Source organism: Populus euphratica, unplaced genomic scaffold, assembly GCF_000495115.2.
Source record: "Populus euphratica unplaced genomic scaffold, PopEup_1.0 scaffold52.1, whole genome shotgun sequence".
Classification (NCBI taxonomy): domain Eukaryota; kingdom Viridiplantae; phylum Streptophyta; class Magnoliopsida; order Malpighiales; family Salicaceae; genus Populus; species Populus euphratica.
Window position 1 is genome coordinate 591991 of NW_011499933.1, and position 23777 is coordinate 615767.

At 33.0% G+C, this 23777-nt stretch overlaps 1 protein-coding gene and 1 pseudogene across 3 annotated transcripts; one reads left to right on the forward strand and one right to left on the reverse strand.

Moving 5' to 3' along the window:
• Positions 1-12: 12 nt before the first annotated feature.
• LOC105136305 (N-acetyl-D-glucosamine kinase-like) lies at positions 13-18492 on the reverse strand (annotated as a pseudogene).
• LOC105136245 (WPP domain-associated protein-like) lies at positions 7910-13209 on the forward strand. Of its 3 annotated transcripts, none has more exons than XM_011041504.1 (5): positions 7910-8136; positions 8624-10903; positions 11249-11375; positions 12167-12268; positions 12738-13209. In XM_011041504.1, the coding sequence occupies exons 2-5, from the start codon at positions 8724-8726 to the stop codon at positions 12873-12875; spliced, it is 2547 nt and encodes an 848-aa protein (XP_011039806.1). In that variant the 5' UTR covers positions 7910-8136; positions 8624-8723; the 3' UTR covers positions 12876-13209. The 3 variants fall into 3 exon arrangements, with proteins under 3 accessions (XP_011039806.1, XP_011039807.1, XP_011039808.1); XM_011041505.1 differs by having other exon boundaries at positions 7910-8068; XM_011041506.1 differs by lacking the exons at positions 12167-12268; positions 12738-13209 and adding an exon at positions 11723-11909 and having other exon boundaries at positions 11249-11392.
• Positions 18493-23777: the final 5285 nt, after the last annotated feature.

Sequence of the window (23777 nt, forward strand, 5' to 3'; positions counted from 1 at the left end):
AATGTGGTTTGATCAAGAGTGAAAAGTAAGATGTTTACTCAGATGGATTGCACTTTGACTATTATAATGCAACACAAAGTTCTCTTGAACTAGGCGAAGTTCATGCAAAAACTTCTTCATCCATAACAACTCTTTGCCCCCTTTAGTAAGAGCAATATATTCAGCTTCTATAGTAGATAATGCAACATATTTTTGCAACTTTGATTGCCATGAAACTACTCCCCCTGCAAACTTCATCAAATATCCTGAAGTGGACTTTCTAGAATTAACATCACCAGCCATATTTGCATCTGTATATCCATCCAATATAGGTTTATTATTACCAAAGCATAAGCTGAAACTAGAAGTACATTTGAGATACATGAGTATCTATTTCACTGCTGACCAATGTTCTTTACCAGGATTGGAGAGGAATCGACTAACCACACCAACTGCATGAGCTATATCCGGCCTTGTGCAAACCATGACATATATCAAGCTACCAACCGCGGATGTATAAGGAACCATTTTCATCTCATCTCTTTCTTCAAAATTTTAAGGACACTGCTCAAAACTTAGTTTAAAGTGGCCTGTAAGTGGAGAACACACAGGTTTAAAGTTGCTCATGTTGAATCTCTCAAGTACCTTTTGAACATATCTATTTGGAGATAGCCAAAGTTTCTCCTTCTTCCTGTTACATGTGATCTTTATGCCAAGAATTTATTTTACCGATCCTAAGTCTTTCATCGTAAAAGACTTGCTCAACTCTTCCTTTAAAATCTAAATCCTTTTAGCATCATGGCCAACAATCAACATGTCATCCACATATAACAAGAAAATAATAAAGTTTCCATCTGGAAACCTTTTCATAAATACAAAATAATCAGAAGTGATCTTGTCATAACCATGATCCACCATGAAAGAATCAAACTTCTTATACCATTGTCTTGAAGCTTGCTTTTACCTATATATGCTCTTTTTCAACTTGCAAACTAACTGATCTTTACCTTTTGCTTCAAACCCTTCAGACTGCTCCATATAAATCTCCTCATCTAAATCACCATGGAGAAAGGTAGTTTTCACATCAAGTTGTTCAACTTCAAGATTCAAACTAGCAGCTAAGTCAAGCACAACTCAGATTGAAAACATCTTGACCAGTGGTGAAAAAATTTCTTCAAAATCAATACCTTTTTTCTTATCAAAACCTTTCATAACCAATCATGCCTTACACCTTAGCTATGAGCAATGTTCATCAATTTTCAACATGAACACCCATTGTTCTTGAGTGCTCTCTTACCTTTAGGAAGCTTCACTAACTCAAAAGTATGGTTTTCATGCAATAATTTCATCTATTCTTGTATTGCTTTCAACCACTCACTTTTCTTCTTATATGACATAGCTTCATTAAAGCATTCTAACTCTCACCCATCAGTAACCAGCACATACTCATGAGGAGAATATTTGGTGGAAGGTTGGCGAGATCTAGTTAACCTTCTCAATTGTGGCTTATCTGGAGCTTCTTGTATAACCTGTTCAGGAATAACATCAATATTATCATTAGTTGATTCAGGATCACCAACTAATGGCTTAACAAGAAAGTCATCATTATCATCATTTTGAAAATCTCCCTCATAATTAGCAGGTATCAAAGGTAACTGTGGAGCAGGTCTTAGATTTGAATTAAAAGGAATAAAAACAGCAAACTCTATTTTCTCTATTTTCTTCTCCTTTGGATCCTACAACCTATAGCCAAACTCATCATCTTCAGAGCCCAAGAAAATACATTACTTTATCTTGCTGTTAAGCTTAGACCTTTCATCTCGAGGAATATGTACGAATGTTTTGCATCCAAACACTCTCAAGTTTGTATAAAAGACATCCTTTCCTTTCCAAACTCTATCTAGAACATCAAAATCAAGAGGCACTAATGGAGAAAGGTTAATTATGGAAACTGCAGTCTTTATTGCCTCCCCCTAAAAGGACTTAGGCAACTTTGCATGAGAGAGCATGCATCTAATTCTTTCAACAATGGTTTTGTTCATTCTCTCAGCCACTCCATTCTACTGTGGAGTCTTAGGAACTGTCTTCTCCAACTTGATACCATGTTCTCTATAGTACTTCTCAAAAGGACCCTTGTATTCACCACCATTGTTAGCTCGAATACATTTCAGCTTTCTACCAGTTTCTCTTTCAACTCTAGCATGAAAATCCTTAAAGATATTAAGCACATGATCTTTGGATTTCAAACAAGTGGCTCAAATTTTCCTGAAGTGATCATCAATGAAACTAACAAAGTACAATGCACCCCTAAGAGACTTATCAATCATAGAGCAAACATTAGTATAAACTAAATCAAGAACATGTGATCTTCCATGTGAAGATGATCTTTGAAACGCAACTATATGTTTTTTACCAACTAAACAATGAGTATATGTGTTCAAGTGCATATCTTTTAATGGAAGGTAGTTCTTCTTGGCAAGGATGCCAAGACCTTTCTCACTTAAATGTCTAAGTTGTTTATACCATAAATCAATAGAGCAATCTTCAATTGCATTTACCTGCTCTTTGATTACCTTGGCTTGTGACATATAGAGACCCATCTTCTTCCCTTTAGCAACAATTAAAGAATTTTTAGAGAGCTTTCATTTACCATCTTTAAAGTAATTGTGATAGCCTTCTTCATCAAGAGTACTTGTAGAGATTAAATGTAAGCGCATATTAGGCATATACTTAACATCTTTAAGTAGCAACTTGCACCTAGTATTGGTTTCTAACCAAATATCTTCAATGCCCACAACATTAGCCATTCCTTGATTTCTCATCCTAACTTGACTAAAGTCCCCAGCAGTGTAGGATTTGTAAAAATCACGTCGGGGTGTAACATGGTAAGAAGCTGTTGAATCTGCAACCTAGGTGGTATCTTGACTTGTAAGATTCACACAACTATCATCACAAACAATGACAACATCACCATCAAATAAAATTGCAATTATACCATTCTCTTCATTCTTATCTTCGTCTTTACCCTTTTTATCTCTTTTATACTTTCTATAGTCTTTTTGAATATGGACGCTTATCACAATAATAACATTTAATTGCCTTTCTTGACTGAGATCTTCCTTTTGGCTTCCACTTGCCTTTTCTATTGTTAGATTTTCTATTTTGCTTGCTGTGAGAGAACCTACTTTGACTTCTCCCTTAACTTTCTGTAACAAGTACATGAGACTCGAAAGTGCTTGTCTCTTTCCTTCTGTTCTCTTCATTGAGGATACTATCTTTTACTATTTTCAAAGTGATATTTTTATTTGGAGTAGAATTGTTAAATGACACCACCAAAGTCTCCCAATTATCCGGCAATGAACTCAATAGGATTAGTGCTCACATCTCATTGGCTAACTCAAGATTCATCAATGATAGCTGATTCAAGAACCCTTGGAATTCATTTATATGCACTAAAGCATCTTCACTATCTATATACTTCAAATTCATAAGGTCTCTAATTACAAAAACCTTATTTTGTGCACTCTTTATGGCAAAGGTTTCTTCTAACATCTTCCAAACTGTATAGCAGTCATGTTCTTGAGAAATATGATTAATGGACTTAGAAGATACCCATTTTCTAACATAAACAATCGCCTTTCTATTAAGTCTATTCCATTTTGCCTCATCCATCTCATTAGGCTTTTTTTCTTTACACTCAAGCAGCAAAACCAAATCATTGCAATATAAGTGATCCTCCATCATTGTTTTCCATAGAAAATAATTAGAGGAAGTGAGCTTTATCATGCCCGAATCTTTCTTTTCCATTTTAACTGCATAAAAAATTCAATCTACACAATCAGTGCTCTGATTCCATTTTGTTGAGAAAACTAGGAACAAATAACCGGACACCAATTTACCCGGATCAATTCATAATTCACAAGTTTTAATTTTTTTTCCCTCTTTGTGCAATCAAAAGCAGGATCAAACAATCAACAAATATAAAGCAATCATCACACAAATCAACACAAAGATTTTTACAAGGAAAACCCAATGCGAGAAAAACCACGAGATTGTAATCCACTTAAAAACTTTCACTATCAACAAATAATAGGTTCACAACTGTTCTTCTTTAGATTCAACTAAGGGCTACAACATTAATAACATCAAGAACAACTTATTTTTGGAATACAACAAGATTAAAGAAGTATTTGAAAAAAACACTCACAATACTGATAGCTTTGTTTTCTATCAAAACAGCTAGCTTCCACACCACCAATCTTCAATCCAACCATTCAAAATGAAGAGTAATGTGTCTAAAAGCTGCCGTTAGAATCTTAGCCCGATCCAACGATGAACAAGCTAGGAATCAAGGAATAAAGACAGAAAGTACAGCTACCTCTTCTTCCTTCCTTTTTCTCTTGTCTCTTCTACTTTCTCTTTTTCAAATTTGTTGTGAATAGTGAGCATTATATTTTTAATTTCAAGAGACAGCTATGTTATTGTCTCTTGACAATTAATATGGTGGTTTCACCATCATATAATACGGGATCACACACAACAATCATCTCATGATGAGACAGTAACAAGACTCAGAAATATTTTCTTGTTGGATCTTTCAACCAAATCCTTAAAGCATAATGAAGAAAAGCTGTGATGAGGGACGTAAGTGTTTCCTTCAAGATTAAGTGATCGGCAACTCTTTTTTCCTGTTGCCCCCAGCAAAATAAGGTTATCTTCCCTTCTTCAATCCTTTCTTTTTTGCTACCTTTTGGTCCCGAGTTACAGTAAAGAGATTAGAAATTGTCTCCAAAAAGGAGAGGAAAGAGAGGTTTGTATCAAAATAAAGCTTGAAAAAATCTCTGCAGAAAAGCTAATAAGATATAAATATATAATCTTGTTTTTTCCTGAAATCTCTTTACGCATTACCTTTCTCTTTTTCAAGTCCTTCATTGCAAACCCTAACATATTTCTTTCATTTGCAAATCCTTCAATGATTTTCGTTATCTTTGTTCGTTCATCTAAATTCTTCTCATTCTATTTCGTTATCTTTGTTCGTTCATCTAAATCCTTCTCATTCTATATATATTTCCAAACTTTATTTTTCTAAAATATAACTATATTTTCTCTCTTCAAAAAACTATTTATTTAAATATTTGAAAATTCTTAAATCTAAAAAATTAATATTTTACAAATATCAATTATTTTAACCTATTAAGCACCTGATACAAAGTTATCAATTACTTTATTTATAAAAAATAGATTAAATTACTAGAATTAAATAATTAACTCATTATTTATGGCATAAATCTTACTATTAAATTACTTAAATTTAGATTTTTATTGGAGATCTATAATTTTCCAATATCATTAAATTTAATTAAAAAAAGGTTTGTATTAACAAATATCAAACTTTATAGTAAAACAATTTAAATACCCTGGCATTATTCATTACAATAAATAAATAGCAACAAATTCAGATTTCACACCAACATCTCTTGTAAAGCCTATACATGGAGTCATTTTCAACCTTTACATAATAAATTCAGAGTCATTAGTAAGTATACATCGCCTAACACGTAACTTTTCTTGATTTTAGTAATTAACCAAGACATTGGCGGTTTAATGACATTTTTATTCCTTAATCAACTATAATTTTACCACATCTAACCTAATGATTCAAGAAAAATACAACTGGATCCTTAGGTTTTTTTTGTTTTGTTTTTTTAGAGGCAAAAAATTGATCCATCCATCAGATTGGGAGAAAATAGTTAAATTAAAGTTGTTTATTTAATATCTATCCAAATTCTAGAAGACACAATATTGAACACATGTGCATTAGCATTGGCCGCAAAACTATTAAAATTCTTTTATATAATTTTAATTTTATCTTTTAATATTTAATATAATTATTTAAAATTAAATTTTATAATTTTTTTAAATTAAATATTTCACATCTAATTATTACCAATTTAAAAAATTAACAATTTTTTTAGAAAAAAGCTTTATAATTTATTTTTTATTAAGTTATTTAAATTTTATAATTTAGAAAGAGAGTTTGAGGAAATATTTTAGATTTACTCGACTCTAATTATTATTATTATAAATTTATCATTCTACCTCAATTTTTCAAAAACTGATTTTTTATAAGTTTTCCTTCTTCCATTTCAACACAAAACTATTAAAAACAGAAAAATACAGCTAATTATTAATAATTCCAATGTCCAGACATAAAATTATAGTAGCATTCTTGACCCCACTGCCTCAATGCCCTCTTTATGTGGTGGTCAAGTAAATAGAAAACATAAAGTTGTATTTCTTTTTCTACAAAATTCAGACAAATATTCAAAGTTATTAAATTTACTTGATTCATTATTTAATTTAATACTCTGCTAATGAGTTAAGTAATTTAACTCAAATTGACATATATTAATTAAATATAATATTATTTTTTAAATTTTTAAAAATTATGATAAGTTTTTAAAATAATATTTTTTTTATATAAAAAAAACTGAATGATAAGTTTTTAAAATAATATTTTTTTATAAAAAAACAAACTAAAATGATTAGGTATGATATAAGTAACTTCTAACTAATTTAATTTAAAAATTTAACCTAAGTAGAATTTTAAATAAGCAAGTCACTAAATTAACTAACGGGAGATGGACATGCTAAGACTTTTAATATTTGAAAGCTATCTAAAGAGTTATGGCCAAAATATTTCTGGTTGGACCTTAAACCAAATCCTTAAAGCATGATGAAGAAAAGTTGTGAAGAGGGAAGTGTTCCCTTCTAGATAGATGAAGCTCCTGTTATTTTTGTATTTAAAAGTATTTTAAAAAAATATTTTTTATTTTTTTTTATTTTAAATTAAGATTTTTTATTTTGTTTCTTCATCTTAATATATTAATATCAAATATAATTTTTTAAAAATAAAAAAAATATAATTTTAATACTTTTTTAAATAAAAACACTTTAAAAAAATTACAATTATACTATCAAATACCCCTAAGTAATTTGTAACTTTTTTTCCTGTTATTCTCCAATAAAATAAAATTATCTTTTCTCGTTTAAGAAAATATTTATTTTTGTATTTTAAAAATATTTTTTTATTTTTTGTTTTAAATTATTTTTTTATATTTTTATATACTAATATCAAAAATAAAAATAATTATTTTTATATATTTTTATATAAATAATATTTTAAAAAACAATCACCGCTACATCCCCATTTTCCTCAAATCATTTGAATGTTCTCTTCCATCCCACCGGTTCTAAAAACAATTAAATAAAAATATTAGTATATGCTTTTAACCAAAAGTACCGCAACGGAGTTTTAATTAAAATAATAACTTTCTCCATTAATTTTTAAAAATAATTACACATATTAAGGGTCTCTTCACTCTTTCAAATGAAATGATTGCCAATCAAATAAGTTAAATAACATAATTTATGTCCTTCCAAAAGAAACTTAGATCAAAGCAAGCTCATGCCAAGTAACATCAAGGCATCTATAAGAAATATCACATAAAGTGGAGAGTTACCCTTTGCTCATTTACATAATAATTTCCTTAAAATAAAGTATATTTTTATCCATCAAGATTCAATCCTTTTCTACTCAAGCTCTGGATAACTATTCTTTTAATATTTCTTTTCTCTTTTAAATCTTGAGAAAACCTAAATATCTTTACGAATCAAGTCTATAAAAATAATTATGTTTGGTTATTGTTTTATAATAAAATCAACAAATATAAAAATAATAAATACAGAGGAATAAAGACTGTTTTAGAGTCTATTTTTATCATTTTAAAACTTGAGATACAGGAAAATATGCCATTTATGTCTTTATCACTCCCATCTTTTTTTATTTTAAAACAATATCCAACATAATTTGATATATAATTAAATCACTGAAAACTATTTATACATGTAACAAAAGAATAGGCAAGAACCGAAAGTTGAAATTGCTTTGCCTTTTCCACTCCCGCTCTCACCAAATCGATCCCTTCTTCCATCACTCTCGCTCTACTTATTTTCTTCAATAAACACACTGACAACAAACTTAAGAGTTAAGAGAGACAGAAGGAGTGAAAGACACGGCCTTTCTGCGGTAACAGCCTCTCTTTTTTCGACAAGGATTTCAATACCCATCTTGGGCTTCTATTTTTCCAGAAACAGGCGTGTTTTTTTTCACATTTTTTCTTGTGATTTGTAGTGTTAATTAAGCTCAAGTGAAGTTCGTTTTCAGCATGGTTTATTTGCTGGTCTTGCATGGTAGTTGAGAAAATGGAAGGAAATAGAATGAAAACTTTGAGCCTTTAGGTTCTTCAAGTACTAGATTTTTTTTCACTTCAATTGTTAATTTAAGCTTAACCAAGGTGGTTTTAGCTTGGAACTTAGTCCGGTTTGTTTTGAGCTTAATTTTAATGAACTGGTTTTTGAAGCTTTTTGGTTCTTTTATCTGTGTACTTGTAGTCGTAAAAAGCTCAGTTTCTGCTGGGTTGTGTTTTGTTTTGTTTTCTGGGTTATGGTTAAATGAAGCACTTTTAGCTTCAAAACTCTTTCTTTTTATATTTTGGTATTGGCATGTTAACTGTATGAATTTGGGATTTTCTGGGTTGTGTATTCTCACACTTTTCTTTTGTTGAACTGCAAAATTTTGCAGGGTTTTTGTGTTTGCAATGGATTCTTTAATGAGTTCGAGTTGTTTATTGACATTAATGGGTAGTTGAGTTTGAGATTTGATGGTGTTTGGTTGAGAGTGAATGGGGAGTGAAGAGGTTTTGGGGAGTTCAGCGGTTATCATGGATCCTACTATCAGCCCATGCAATGGTAGTATGGTTCAGCTTATGGATGATGGCGAGGAGAATGAGAATCTGGGTGTTGATCTTCTTAATGATTTGGATTTGTATTTGGAGGATATTAAGGATAGGTTGACCATTTCAAGACTGGTGAGTGATTCAGTCATTAAGGGTATAGTGTCTGCAGTTGAGCAAGAGGCAGCCCTGAAGATTGCTGAGAAAGAATTGGAGTTGACTAGACTGAAGAAAGGATTACATCTTTACATTGTGGGTTCAGATGATGGATCTGTGTGTTCGGGGATGTGCCAAGAGCAAAAAAATGGAAAAAATGAACTTTATTCAGATACTTTTGTGGAGCATGATAGATTACAAGAATCTTTGAGAAACCTTAATATTGATGTTAAAGGGCAGCTTACAAATCTCAAGAAAGAAATTCATAAGGTTAAAGGGTCCTATTCTATGAGGAGGAGGAATTCATCTTCTGAAATTGTGGGGTTGGGTGGTATTCTTCTGGAAAAGATGCCTGATGAATGGAGTGATGTGGACAAAATGTTTGATGGTCTAGGAACTACTCTGGACTCTTTCTGCAAACATGCAGAAGATATGGTTCATTTTCCCAAGTCATTATTCTATGAGTGGCAGCAGGAGGGGGAGTTTCAAGCAGAAATTGAAGGGCTGGTGATCAAAAATTCTATCAGGGGTCTTCAAGAAGAGCTTGACCAACAGAGATTCTGTGATCAAAATACTCAGTTCTACAGTAACGGAAATGCAATTTGGCTTGAAAAGGTGAAAGAGCTTTCAAGTTTACGTCAGGAATTGGATGCTATTGCCAAGTCACTTTCTGTACCTGAAAGTGGGCATCTGATTTCTCATGGTTCCTTGGAGCACTGGAAGTCTTCAGGTCATCATTTTTCAAATGGAAATCATGATGAGTCAATAATTACCATGCCAGAAAATTTGGAAGCTGTCGAGCTAATAAAGGACATGAGCAAGGAAGAATTGTTTCATTATCTCAAGACCGAGATGATTAAAATGAAGAGAGACCACGAGTCAAAAGTGCAAAACATAACTGAAGAGATATTCGCCTTGAAAGGGGCATACTTGAAAGGAAGGGGATCTACTTTGCCAGGGAGGAAGGATAAGGATTTTGACACACTGAGGAAAAAGATCCTTGAAGTCATTCTGAAATTGGACAACATTCTCATTGAAAATGAGAAAGTGCCTGCAATGAGCGACAGTGCAGAGAGTCTTGACACTATGAAGGATGGACTAGAATCACTCCGTATAGAAAACCATAAACTACAGGACTTGCTTGCACAAAAGCAAAAAGAAATAAAGCTCCTTTCCTCACAAGTTTCTCATGCTGCTGAGAAAACTTTGCAACATTCTCGGACTGAGGTAAACTTGTTCAGAATGATCACAAATCTTAAAAGCTCAATTGAAGATGCACATGTTGAAGCTACAATCAGTGAACATCTGTATAAATTACTTCTCAAGGAATTCATGGGCCAGATCAAATGCTTCAGTAAAGAATCAGACCTGGAGTACAATATTATGGAGGGAAGTTCTGAAATCATTTTCAGAGAAGCAGCTCAAAATGTGAAACCTGCTAGCAAGTTGGACATTGAAGATTCAGATATGGAGTCCATTATTATGCAAGGGGTGTTGGAAATTGGTCTTCAAGAGGCCTTCAAGGAAGCTGAGGTTCAACTTAGTAGCTTCAACCTGAAATATATTGATGAGAATGAAGCTCAATTGTCACTTGAGAGGGAAGCCATGGAAAAATTGGAGCAAGAGATACACTTACTAAAAGCAACAATTAAAGAAAAGGACAAACTAGTGCGGGAATCAGTAGATGAATTGGAAAAAGAGAAGGAGAATTTTGAGTTGGTTTCTCAAGAGCTTCACTGTTTAAAGGTTCAGACATATCAACAGGGTCTTTTAACAGAAAACTTGAGGGAAACTGCTGAAGAGAGAAGCAGGCTACTTGCTGCTTCTCAAGAGAAGCTATCATTGGTTGAAGCAAGAGAGAGGAACCACAGGGAGAAGCTAGCTTCAACTATTTTTCTTGTCAGTGGATTGACAAGAGCAGTCACTGATTTTGAAAGCAGATCCACAAAAGAAATCGAAAGGAAAAGCTTGAGGTACTTACACCTTGCCTTCTTTTTTATATAAAAGTTATGCGATTTCCCATGGTTGGTCCTGTTTTTTAAAATGGTAACCTTAAATGCTTAATTAAGCCTACACTGCACCCATGAATACTCATCTTTGTAATATAAATGATTCTGGTGCTTAGGTTATGCGAGTGAGAAATGGTATGCCCCCATTCTATTATATTACCTGATTTTTCATATCATTAATCTATAAAGCTTGAAAGAGTTGAGGATTATGATGCTGTCAAGGATGATGTTTTTACTGAAAATTGTTGTGGAGCAGAGTAAGTTTATTGATAAGAAACTAGCTATAATAATATGTGGCATTTGTTGTAGGTTGGAAAACCTGAATTCACAATTTGGTTCTCTTATTCAGAAGGTTAGTATACTTAAAAGAAGGGGGTTTCTGTACAAGAAGAACTTGGAAAGTAGATGTTCTGACCTTCGAAAGGCTGAGGCTGAGGTATGCCCTTGAATCCACACTTTTTGAAGACTTTTCATATATTTTAGTGGCCTGCCATCTTCTCATAATAACTAGCACTGTATAGAAGAAGTATTAGGAAGTAAACTGATGGTTGGTTTGTATCTTTTTGCATAGACTATACGTACTGTATGGAGATGAATTCCAAGAACTTAAATGGTGGCATATATCACATAAGTAGAACTAATATGTTAATTCATTATTTGAGGAAGTTGCTACTGCATCTCATTGTATATTTCAGATTTTCTAATCAATAGCACGTCTCACAATAATATGTACTGTCACTATGGCGTTTTTCTTTATTTTTTTTCCTGGAATGGTCTTCTTGGCTGATAGATGTCTGGATACAGTTTTCGTGCTTTATTCTAAAACTATAAAATTTGTAGGATAGGTGTTAATGCACTGCCTTAATGGATAGGGATGGCTTGATTCACATCCTCAGTGGCACTATAGAACCATTAGGGACTTTGAGAAGTAAAAAAAAGAATTGGAACCCTAGAAATCGTTTTCCTTACGGAAGTATTTTGGAATTTGGCGGGGGGTTATTCGATGCTACTTGACCAAGATTATCTACCATTGAGGTTGTTGGAGCTTTTTATTTCAAAAGGAGAAATTTTCAGTGAACTAATTATATTTTTGTAAATTTGGGTAGTCTTCATAGTGACCCCAGGTTCATTTAATCCTACTTCAAGAAAATATATACACATTAACTTGAAAGAATGTGTATTTTCATTTTTCTTAATTAGTTTATTAGATTGTTTCTTGAATTTCAGGTTGATCTTTTAGGTGATAAGGTGGAAAATCTTCAAAGTCTTCTTGAAAAGATATACATAGCGCTGGATCATTATTCTCTGATATTGAAACATTATCCTGGAGTAAGATGCTCTTCCCTTCTTCACCGACACTTCTTTGATGTATTTGGAATTAATTTGTGTTTGCTTGCTTTCATTTTACCTCTTGGGTGTGTGATTGAATTTGATTCTTTCTTGAAGTTGTGAAGTGGAATAATGCTGGCACAGAGTTCATCAATTCATGTTGTTTTTTGACACTGCATACAAGGAAATGCTACGAATTTCCTGATCTTGAATGAATCTCATTCAGGCTTCAACCAATCAAAATTTTCAATTTTAATTATATATAAAAAGAAACTAATAAAACAAGAAGGTAAATAGATCCTAACACAAAATAAATTGACTATTGAACATTTGCACATCAATTGTGGCCAAAATTTGAAATTATGTGTTTTTCATGGTTAAGCATTACTGATATTGTAATGAACTCCATCAATACCCTTGAGAAATTTCTATTTTGATTCATCTATTCTAACCCTTTACTCCATTGCAGATTACTGAGATTCTAAAGCTAATTAGAAGAGAATTGAATGGAGAATCTATGACCGCTTGCACGCTTGACCCTGCAAACTCCTTGCAAAGCAATGCCTTTGGTTCCAATGCAAAGAAATTTGAAGATAAAAGAGTGTGATGCCAAACAGTTGCAGCAAGAGGGGCCAGACACTCGAGGGAACTTGTTTTTTTGCGAGACAGTATGTCCCACGTCCCTGGTTCTGAACCGCCTGTCTCAGTTGAACCACAAGATGGTTCTGTGATACAGTTTTTTGTTCTCACTCCCCTGCCCACATAGATTATAGTATTTTTGTAATCAAAGAACAAGACTCCTTTTGTCTCAATAAGTCCTCTTATAGCTCTTTTATATTTGGCTGTTTTTTTATGTATTGAATTTATTCCATGTTTCATACCATAGGCTTCCATGTTAATGTATAGTTATTTCTACAGTCAGTGAATAATTTGCTAGGCGTTTTTTAACAATTCCTGAGATACGTTAGCTTTTATCCCAAGAAGAAAAGAATTCTCTTGCAAGCAAATAAAAAGTGATTCCTATTCAAAACTATTAAAATTGATGAGCAATTTCCATGCAACGTAATCGACATGTTGGTGGGATAAGATGAATAGCTATGCAACACAAACGTCAATTGTGTGCAACACCGGCCATCGGGCCAGTCTCCCCGTAAAAGTGATCCCCTCGTGTTAAAATTCATAAGAAAACGTTGGTTATCTTAAGCAACTTTTTGAATAAGCACACAGGGTACCTTCACCACACAAACAAAGTCTTTGAACAACAGCCTCGTACAGAATCCAGATTGGTAATGTATTGATAATTACTTATAGAAAACTAAGTATACTGATACAATATTTAATGTAATTCGACAAATCATCTACATTCACAAAAAAAGTTAATATTATTAGAGATAGATAGAGAAAAGGTTACAACATATATATAAAAAAGGATCATTTCATTTAAACTCTACTCTCATTGTTCTCTCATACACTACTACCCTTGGCAGCCCCTTTTTCTCTTGTTTTCTCCTCTCTTTACTCTCACTCACTCTTTCATTTTACTCTTAAATAATGCCTCTATTTATAGACAATTCAATATCAGATAAGAGGCTATAAATCATAACACAAATGGTGGCAGCACATGGGTTGCACTATTTTTATCAATGGTTGGTGCAATTTAACTTGATAATACACACCTATCATTATAGGCTTTTGACAATAACAACCCTACTTCTTAAGGTAGGTTGCATAAGTTGTTGTCTATTAATGGCAATATCCCAACAATCACTACCTTTGACATTTATATGGGCAATTGTCCTTTTGCTTTTTTAGCATAAGCTTGCATCCTGCAGTTCTTCCAAGCTTACCATTCCGAGAGCATCTATGGCCAAGTTTACAGATACTCGCTAAACCTTTCAGTCACCAGAGTTACCCAAGCACATTTTCTTACACCAAAGGATCACTTCAACTAGATGATCTCCTGCATCATATTTAAAAAGTGTTAACGCTTGTCTCTAGGATCTAACATTCTCCTTCGAGCGTATTAACTATACTCGGTTTAGAATGATTTATCAAGCCTCACATCAAGATTTACAACACCCCCTCAAATGGAAATTTCTCTTTCCAAATGCAACAATCATTATCTGAGTATTTTAATATGATCACGAGCTCACCACTCTTCCAAAAGTCTACTCATCCAAGAATTATGTCTGCCCTCTGTTCCACCCTAGGAACCATGCTTCAATTCTCCGTAAGTCTTTCGCTCATAATTCAAAAAGTTTAGATAGCTCTCCACCTTTAACCATGGGGGCAGCCCATCAAAGGTTGATTCATATTTGTCTTCATGCTATGAGTATTACAATACCATTACTGAGCTCATCACCTTAACAAGAGTCAATTTGTTCCCGAAACCTACGCATGCTCTTTGCTTATTCCTAGCAGTCACGTCTTAATGCTCCACAAGTTGAACTAGGGCTTCTATCATGACCCTCACACTTTCTCCTGAGATGTCTCTACTCGTCGTGATGCTGCGGTCTAATTTTGGGCTCATCTCATAGCCTACACACTTTCTTTCCAAGGTGTTTTCGCCTTTCATAGGCGGTCGCATCCTCCTTCAACTAGGACACTTCAAAGTGGCTTCAAAATTTTCTACCACCATGTGGATTATAGAAGAGATCACTGTCATTGATCATATAAAAAGAAAAAGTTGTGGTACGCTCATCGTAATCTTCCATCTCGATTTTTATGTTTGGTTGGAGCTTTTATACCTTTTTGCTTGATAGCTTCACCTACACCAACTCTCCTTTAGTGTCTTCACCTTTTATAGGTAGTTGCCTTCTATCATAGGAGTTTGCACCCCCTCAATTAGGTGCTTTTACAACAGCTTATCTTTCCATCATTGCATGCATTGGAAAGGTCTTCGTATATTACCTTTATTAAGAACACAAAAGACTTTCTATTGTATAACTTTTCACACAGTCTTTGCTTTGAGCTTCATCTGAGAGCTCTTCTTCTCCTTACACCTGTTGTCTCATTACAATACCTTATTGGATCCTACGAGTACTCCTGCACAATCTCCATGCGCTCTCGTGCAATTTCTGCTCTCTAAATTTCACCATATTCCTTGTTTATGTTTGACAGCAGCTCATCCTATCACAACACCTATCCAAGTCAAAATAAGGTGTCAATCTTTATCTCTTTTCTATATTTCTTTTTCATTATCAGGGTCTTCATCCATTCTCCCCTTGAGAAATCACAGTAACCTAATCTAACTTCATTAAAGAAATCACCATTCCATCAGATTATTCATCTAACTTCACAATAACTAAACTGTCATATATACGAAAATAGTATCATATGGATAATCCTTCAACTAAGCAAGTTCCTAAGAAAGATTGGAGGGGTCACAACGGTCCCGCTTAAAACTCAATCTCCTAGCCAAAACTTTTTAGGCCATATTTATCCATCGTAATGTCTTTTCATATATACAACCATTCGTTAGCTTTGTTATGGCCTTCCTTTACAAGTGATCTGGGGTATCTTGGTTTCATACATGATTTCTCAACATCTAGCGAGACTACTAGTGCTTAGAGTTGTCTAGATTGGTCTTCATTAATTTATACTCTCCACCTCTAATTGTCCACATGATTGGACATCCAGAGTGTCTCAATTTTGCCTTCACTCAAGGCAACTAAAAAATCTCCTCACTTAACAGTTCTACACATGTAATTGGGCAAATATGTGCGATTTCCTCTTCTTCATCTCCATAGACCACCATGATAACCTTCAAATGCCTCCTGATGGATCGATCTCTTTTTAATAATTCACCACCTCAACTTTTGGTCCAAATCTCAATGATCGGACCATATCATGGCATCCGAAATGATCAAATTAGCTAGAAACAAGTTTGAAATCATCCAAATCGCATTTCAGACGGCTATGATTTAATCAAAACAATTATATCCTCATCAACAGCTTAGATTCAATCTCAAATCCAGTTGCACGTAGGATCAACTAAACTAGATTCTATCCCTCAACTTGTGGCTTGGCTCTAACTTAGCTTTGCTCGGCTCCATTTGGCTCGGCTCAACCCAGCTCAGCTCGAGCCTGATGACATGGCAAGTGGGCCCCACTGTGCTTATGTGTTAGATGACTGAATGCTGACATGCCATGCCACCTGTACATGCTGGCGTCATGCTTACATAATGATGACATCATCATTATCCAAGTCAGGCACGTGGGTTGAGTCAATTGGTATTCGAGTCAAGTAAGCCCATCCCGGCTAAGAAGACGAGTGCGACGCATGGCGTGTGTTTGTGCATGTGGTAACCATCTCGTCGGCACGTGTGGGCGGGCTCGGCAATTTTCGACATCCAATTTCAACGCCGTTTTCACTAGTGGTTTCATCTCTTCCTCCTCTACACAATGGTATGGTCAAAACACAATATTGACAACTCTTTTTTTTAGCAAAATCAAACACCACTTTAAACTATGTGCTCTAATACCAATTGTTGGAGAATCTGGACTGGTGGTTTAACATAGTTCAACAAATCGCCTACATCTACAGGATAAGTCAATATTATTAAAGATAGATAGAGAAAGGGTTACAATACACATAGAGGAGGATGATTACATTATTCAAACTCTACTCCCATTGCTCTCACACACACTACTACATATTGCAGCAAGGCTACTACCCTTAGTAGCCCCTTTTTCTCCCTTTTTCTCTTCTCTTCACTCTCACTCACTCTCTCTTATTTTGCTCTCAAATAATGCCTCTATGTATATGAAATTCAATGGTAGATAAGAGACCATAAATCATGGCACAAATAATGACAACATATAAGTTGCACTATTTTTGTCAACGGTTGGTGCAACTTGACTTGATAATACACACCTATCATTATAAACTTTTAATAATAATAATCTTACTTCTTAGAGTAGGTTGCACAAACCATTAATGATAATATCCCAACACAGCCTTCATACTTAGAGTCAAGTCCTCGACTGCATCAACTAATATCTTAGTTGCAACTTGATCGCAAGCTTCAGCACAAGATACCAGTTCTAGAACAAGAGCTGCAATGCGAGCCCAAGATGGATCAGCATAAGTCCACCTAAAACGGCAGTGAAAAGATAGGCATCAGTCGAACCAATGCTATTCAGGATGCTTTAGAGGAGCAGGATATCTCTTAAAGCCATTTCAATAAATGCTAAATATCATGTGCTTCGAACCATTTGTTGGTTAAAGAAGTGGAAAGGGAACAGAAAATACACAGGACACAAAAAGAAAACACTCACTGTGAGGTATACTTAGATCTAATATTTCAAAGCTCAAAGCTCAAACCAATAACTGAAAGCAAAAAAGACAATCAGAGTCGAGCATTAAAAGAGATACCCAATAAGTTCATCTGGAGATGAAAGACAGAGTGCCTTTAAAATCTTATTTGTTAGCAGCATCTGTGGACCACGACCATCATGAGCCCTTATTACTGCAGTTAGTGCCTATGCAGCAATTCCATAGCCACTGCAATTAACACATAGTACTATAAAAATTATAAGATAAAGCTTACTGATATTAAAAGCCATTAGAAAGAAAAAGCACCATTGTCATTTTCAGAAAAGTAATTAACATTCAAACTATTGATTATTTATGAAGTAACAAGGAAAGAGAATTCAAATTGTATCTCATACATACTGACTGCATTAGGCAAAGAACCAACAACGCATCAAGTGTGCAGCACATACCTCCCCCAATCACCTAGGACAGGTCCTGCACCTGAAGCTCGAGCTTCTCTGCCATCTTCAGCAAATCCATAAGAAATGCACCCTGTACCAGCAATTAAAACACAGCCAAGAAGCTCTCCCATGGTCCCACTTACAAGAGCAGCAACAGCACCATTCTGAACATACAACTTCACATGGCTAGGGAATTTTTCTCTGTAAAAATAGTCATCTGATTCAGAACAAGTTATCCAGGAATATGCTTTGTTATAAGCAAGGAAAAGGAAAATAAGAAGCAGATAGTAATTGTGGTGGGAATCTATAGCCATGAACAGGAAAGGGGGAACGGTCCATCTTAAAACACGTCAAGAAATGCAACAAGATGGTAAATTTAAGATTTCAATGAACAACAATAAGTTCTCGTACGACATGGAAAAAAGATAGAATTCATGTTCAATTTCCACAGGTCAGGTCACTTCACTCACTTCACAGGAAATAAAAAAAAGTGTTAAACAATACCCCGGTGAAAACAGCCAATTTAGTATCCTTTTTTTTTTTTTATCTACGTGGGTGTCCGGGCCAGTTTACGCGCACCATGACTAATCCACACGACTCACTGAACATCCTGCAAGCCCAATGAACAGATAAGGTATCACGAGAATGATAGGCATGTATGGTGAGGTTCGAATCCAGATACGAAGAAAGAAAAAAAATTCCTTCCATCACTAGACCAGAACCTCACTTGCTTTAGCATCCTTTCTTGATCAGCTGGATGGTTAACACCAGAAACGCCTAAACAAACAGCATGAACGGTGGACCAATTGGAACCTGATTTTGAAAGGGATCCAGCCATAACCTCTTCAAACGTGTCCCTGGCAGCAGTGTCTGTAGGATATGATACATGAACAGTAACTAAAAGACAAAAATAATGACATGATGTTTTTGCCTTGTATAGTATTTTGAATTTTCAACATTGACAATATGAGAGAGAGGAGAGCTGATATAATATTTAGTATTCAACAATGATATAAAGAACAGAAAAGGATATGGCATAAGCCTAATTAACAATATATTATCGTTCATACTATAACAAGTGAAGCAGATGGTTTATCAGAAAATATTGATTATTAAGGTCTGTAAAGGAGCTGACACATAGAAGAGCATAAACATTATTCATTAGAAATCCAAAAAGCTACCAACTTATGAAGTTCAAATAAGCATCCATTCAGAAGGAAAACTCCACTCTACGGCTGCTTGATTACTCTAAAAACTTCTCCATATAATGACACAATCAGATTCAATCAGGGACCAAAACATAAAGCATACCTTTTGGTACCAAAAAATCAGCTCTCATTTGTATAACTCAAAGCAATTAAGAAATTAAGAACTCAAATTTTAATAGCAGATCTCCTAAGATTATCAGGTGGAGGTCTAATTCCATATTTTTATTTTATAAAGTACAGAACTTCGACAAACACTTGAAGTAGTGCCACCATCAATCCCCAAAATGACTCCATTACCAGACCCATCTCCATTTGCACCATGATCATGACCTTCAACTTGTTTTTCATGGACATTTAATTAAATCTCTATTTGTCACGACCCGAATCCCGGATTCATGACTGGCACATAGGCAAGGTTCCCCTCCAAGGTTCCATACCTATGCGAACCCAAACTTACACACAAACTTATCATAACTCAATCAGAGTTCAACACAGCATTAATAACAAAATCAACTTCATAATATAATTGAATTGTCTTAATACAAGAGTTAATATAATTTCATAGTTTTGGAGCACTAATTAGACATAAAGAAAAATGTATGAATTACAATCAAAAGAGCAGGTTCTGAAGATCCAACAAAAGTGACCTGCTATCAAGCTATAAGCCTGAAAATGATAAATAATGAGAGTGTGAGTTCAACAACTCAGTGAGTAGATAACGTTCAATATACACACACGAGATAATACAACAATAAAAAATATATATACAAGTATGGCTTTAGGTTCTTATAAAAAGGTTTCTCAAATAAGCCATAACAAGAATATCATATGGTAAAATTCGTCAGAAAATCAAAATGCAATGAGCATGAGGCTCCGTACTGTGGGATAATCAGTTCACACAGGTTGGTGACTCCCCCGACCAACTAGGGTTCAGATACGATGTGCACAAAGACTAACACTACCTTGTTAGCATGGGTATTCTGACTGACATACCATAAGGTCATAATCATAATCAAACAGACATATTAATATCTCAAGGCTCAACTCATGACATCAATCAAATGAGGAGCTATCAATTCAGAAGTCAATCCAAAATACATACTGGTTCATATCAAGAATTCGGATTCAACAAATGATCATGCTTATCGTAACAAGGATAATAGTCAACATATATATATCAAGAAGTATAATCCAATTCATATTAACAAATCAAATATTTATAATATTTCTCATGCATATGGAAAATTATCCACTCACCTGACTCGAAATCAAAAGTAGACACCGAAGAAAATCTTACTGACGTCCCGCCGGTAGAATATCAGGATTATCTGAATATAAAGAAAACATATTCAAGAATGACTCAAAAGAACATATAACCTATTTAATACACTTAACTAAGGGTCTATTTCGTAACCCCATATGTATTTAGACTAAACTAGTTATTTTCCTAAAAACCCAAAAATTAACGATTTTCTCGAAATCTAATCCATAATAAAACAAATAATAAAATTGGTAATACTTCACTAACTAACCCTAAATTATTCATCAAACCAATCTGAAAAAGCTAATATTACAGTTAGGGACTAATCTGTAATTTATCATATTTTTAAGGGTCAAATTGTAACTTTATCCATTTGGAGGACCAATCATAAGTCCATGACTATACTGAAATTCTGACCATAATTAATCCTCATTTCTGTCCAGATCCCCTCATTATACTCCAGGGACCATTCTGTAATTTTATCAAATTTTTAGGGTCAAATGGTAATTTTTGTCAAATTGAAGGACCAAATTGAAAGTGTTAAAATTTCATAACTATACAGGAATTCTGCCCATAATTTATCTTTTATTCTGTTCAGAATCTCGGAATAGGCTCCAGGGACCAATCTGTAAATTTTCCAAAGTTTGGGGACTAAACTGTAATTTTCCAAAATTGAAGGACCAAATTGAATTTTCGTCATCTTCAACCTCAAACCCAGAATTTTCACAGATTACCTATTGTTATCCCCTATTTCTAACACAAATTCACCATTCAAACAAAACCATAACTCAAAATTATCATTTTTATCTACAATCTCTCAAATTCAACTTAACAATTCATTACCCGCAATAATCAACCCATAACAATCAACTTAATTCATCAATTAACCCAAAACATAAATTTTCAAAACCCTAACATTTATCAAAACTGAAATTAAAGCTTAATTAACACATATTTATACATAATCTTACCTTTAAACTTAATTCCTTCAACTCCTTTCTATTTTTCTTCTAATTCCTCTCTTTTCTCTTCTTCTTCTTTCTCCCTTCTCTCTCCTACCAATTCTCTCTCAAATTTCCAGATCCCTCTTTTGTTGTTTTTTTTTAACTCTTTATTTATATTTATCATGTATTTAGTCAATTACTATTATACCCCTCATTTAATTTATTCCTACATCTAAGCCTTCAAAGGCTTTCTAGTCTTTTCCTATCCTTATATATTCAAAGCATTACACCATTGCTCTCCCCATAATTATTCATCTTTGATACACCAAAATATCTCTCTCAGTTTCTGTCTCTCTCTTTGTAGTAGAGGATTAAAAAATAAAAAACCCAAAAAGCGATGAAGGGATAGAAATTCAAATATGGTTTTGTCCAAAACGATACGAGACTTTGACAGGTAAGAATGTTTGGTACGAGGAGAAACTAAATTGTTAAGCAGAGGGTGTTTTAAGATGTGGTAGTTGATATTTTTAAAAGTGTTTTTTTAATATATTAAAACAAAATTTTATATTTTAGAAAAATATTTTTTATATTAGTATATTAAAACAAATTAAATATATAAAAAATAATTAATTTTAAATTAAAAAATTAAATTTTTATATGATGTTGCTCACTAGTGTGCTCAAAGAATGCGCCAACCACTTATATACACACACCACATTATAAAAACAAAAAATCAAAATAAAAATATGAATAATTTTAAAATGTTTTCATTAATAATAAATGAGTTGTGACGTGTTTTCTTGATTTTTCTAGTTTAAATAAAAATATTTTCAAATCAGTTTTGTATAAAAACAAATCCTGTAATAGATAATAAACTAATGCATTCATAAAAAAATAATAATTGTGCACCCTTTTCTGAAATCGAATCCTAAATCTCCAAATATAATGTGTTTTCTAATATGTGAGATTTGGATAATAAAATATGATTAAAAATATTATAATGAAAAAGGGAAAAAGAAAAACTAAAACCTTTCTCTTTCCCCCTTGTATTTACTAGGGTATTTATCATAACTAAATAAAAAAAATAATACTATTAATCATAATTAGACATGAACTAACTTAATAATAAAATATGAAGATTGGAGAAAAGGTGCTAATCATATTCGAGATTATTTCATATAAATTAAATCTATCGAGTATTATATCATGCTTTAAAATAACAGTTATACATGATCTTTCAATTTTTGGATAGAATATAAAATCATTCATGAACATAAAAAACTTAAATATATATAAATATTTTTAATATAATTATTTTTAAAAAAATTAATAAAGTTAGATGGACTCAAGATATTTGAATAACTTTATTAATTTTATAAATTTAGCATGATTATATCACGTATTAATTTATTATTGGCGAAGTATCAAGATATAATTTATATTATTTTTTAATATAATTCTTTAAATAAAAATTATTTGATTCATACAATTTTATATTATTGATTAATTTTAATTAAAAGAGAAAAATAACCACTAAAACTATCAAAACTATTATGATATTATATTAAAAAACTATTTCAATTTAATAATTTAAATTATTTTATAAAATCTCAAAGATATGATTTATATTATTTTTTAATATATAAAATATAACTATAAATTTTCCATTCCTTAAAACAAAATGATAATTAAATAATTAGCCATTGAACATAATTAAACCAATTCAATTATTTCCTTCTTTTTATACCAAAACACATCAAATTACTGCATAGTTCAATCAAACCCAAAGTGTTTCAACTTAAGCATTTGTTACTTGGTGGCCTTAGTGGATGGATTGTAGACGGGCCTTAACTCCTTTTAGGGCTTGACCCACTTTTGGGCCTTAGTGGACTGTGGGTAGGCCTCTACCTATTTTGGGTCCTGAGTTGAGGCTCCATAATATATGTTGGCCTTGGAAGATTGTAATAAAAAAAAGTATGGGATAATTGATAATTAGGATTATGAAGTGTACATAGCTTTCAAAATGGTGCCAAGCATGAAAATTAAACGTTACTAATAATCTCATTTCATTGGTAATTTAATTGAGATTTATGTGTGATGCTATGTGTAGTAATAATGATCCAGAATAATTATTAAATTTAGCATGATATAATAAATCAACCTAATAACATGTTGATTCAGAATATGGCTTACAATGAGGTTTTATGTTAAATTGGGTTGGAAGTTAACTTTGTTAAACTTAGTTGTCTTTGCATATTATTTATAATTCAAATTGATTTTTTTTCAAAAATTATTGTTTTAATTTTTTAAAAAAATCTTAAAATAAAACATTTTGAATCAATTCAAATATAAAAAAGTCAATTCATTTTAAGATATTT

Coding starts and splice junctions, on each gene's coding strand:
- LOC105136245 (XM_011041504.1), top strand. CDS start 8,724: ATGGGGAGTGAAGAGGTTTTGGGGAGTTCAGCGGTTATCATGGATCCT. Junction 10,904..11,248: donor ATCGAAAGGAAAAGCTTGAG/GTACTTACACCT, acceptor CATTTGTTGTAG/GTTGGAAAACCTGAATTCAC. Junction 12,269..12,737: donor TATTGAAACATTATCCTGGA/GTAAGATGCTCT, acceptor ACTCCATTGCAG/ATTACTGAGATTCTAAAGCT.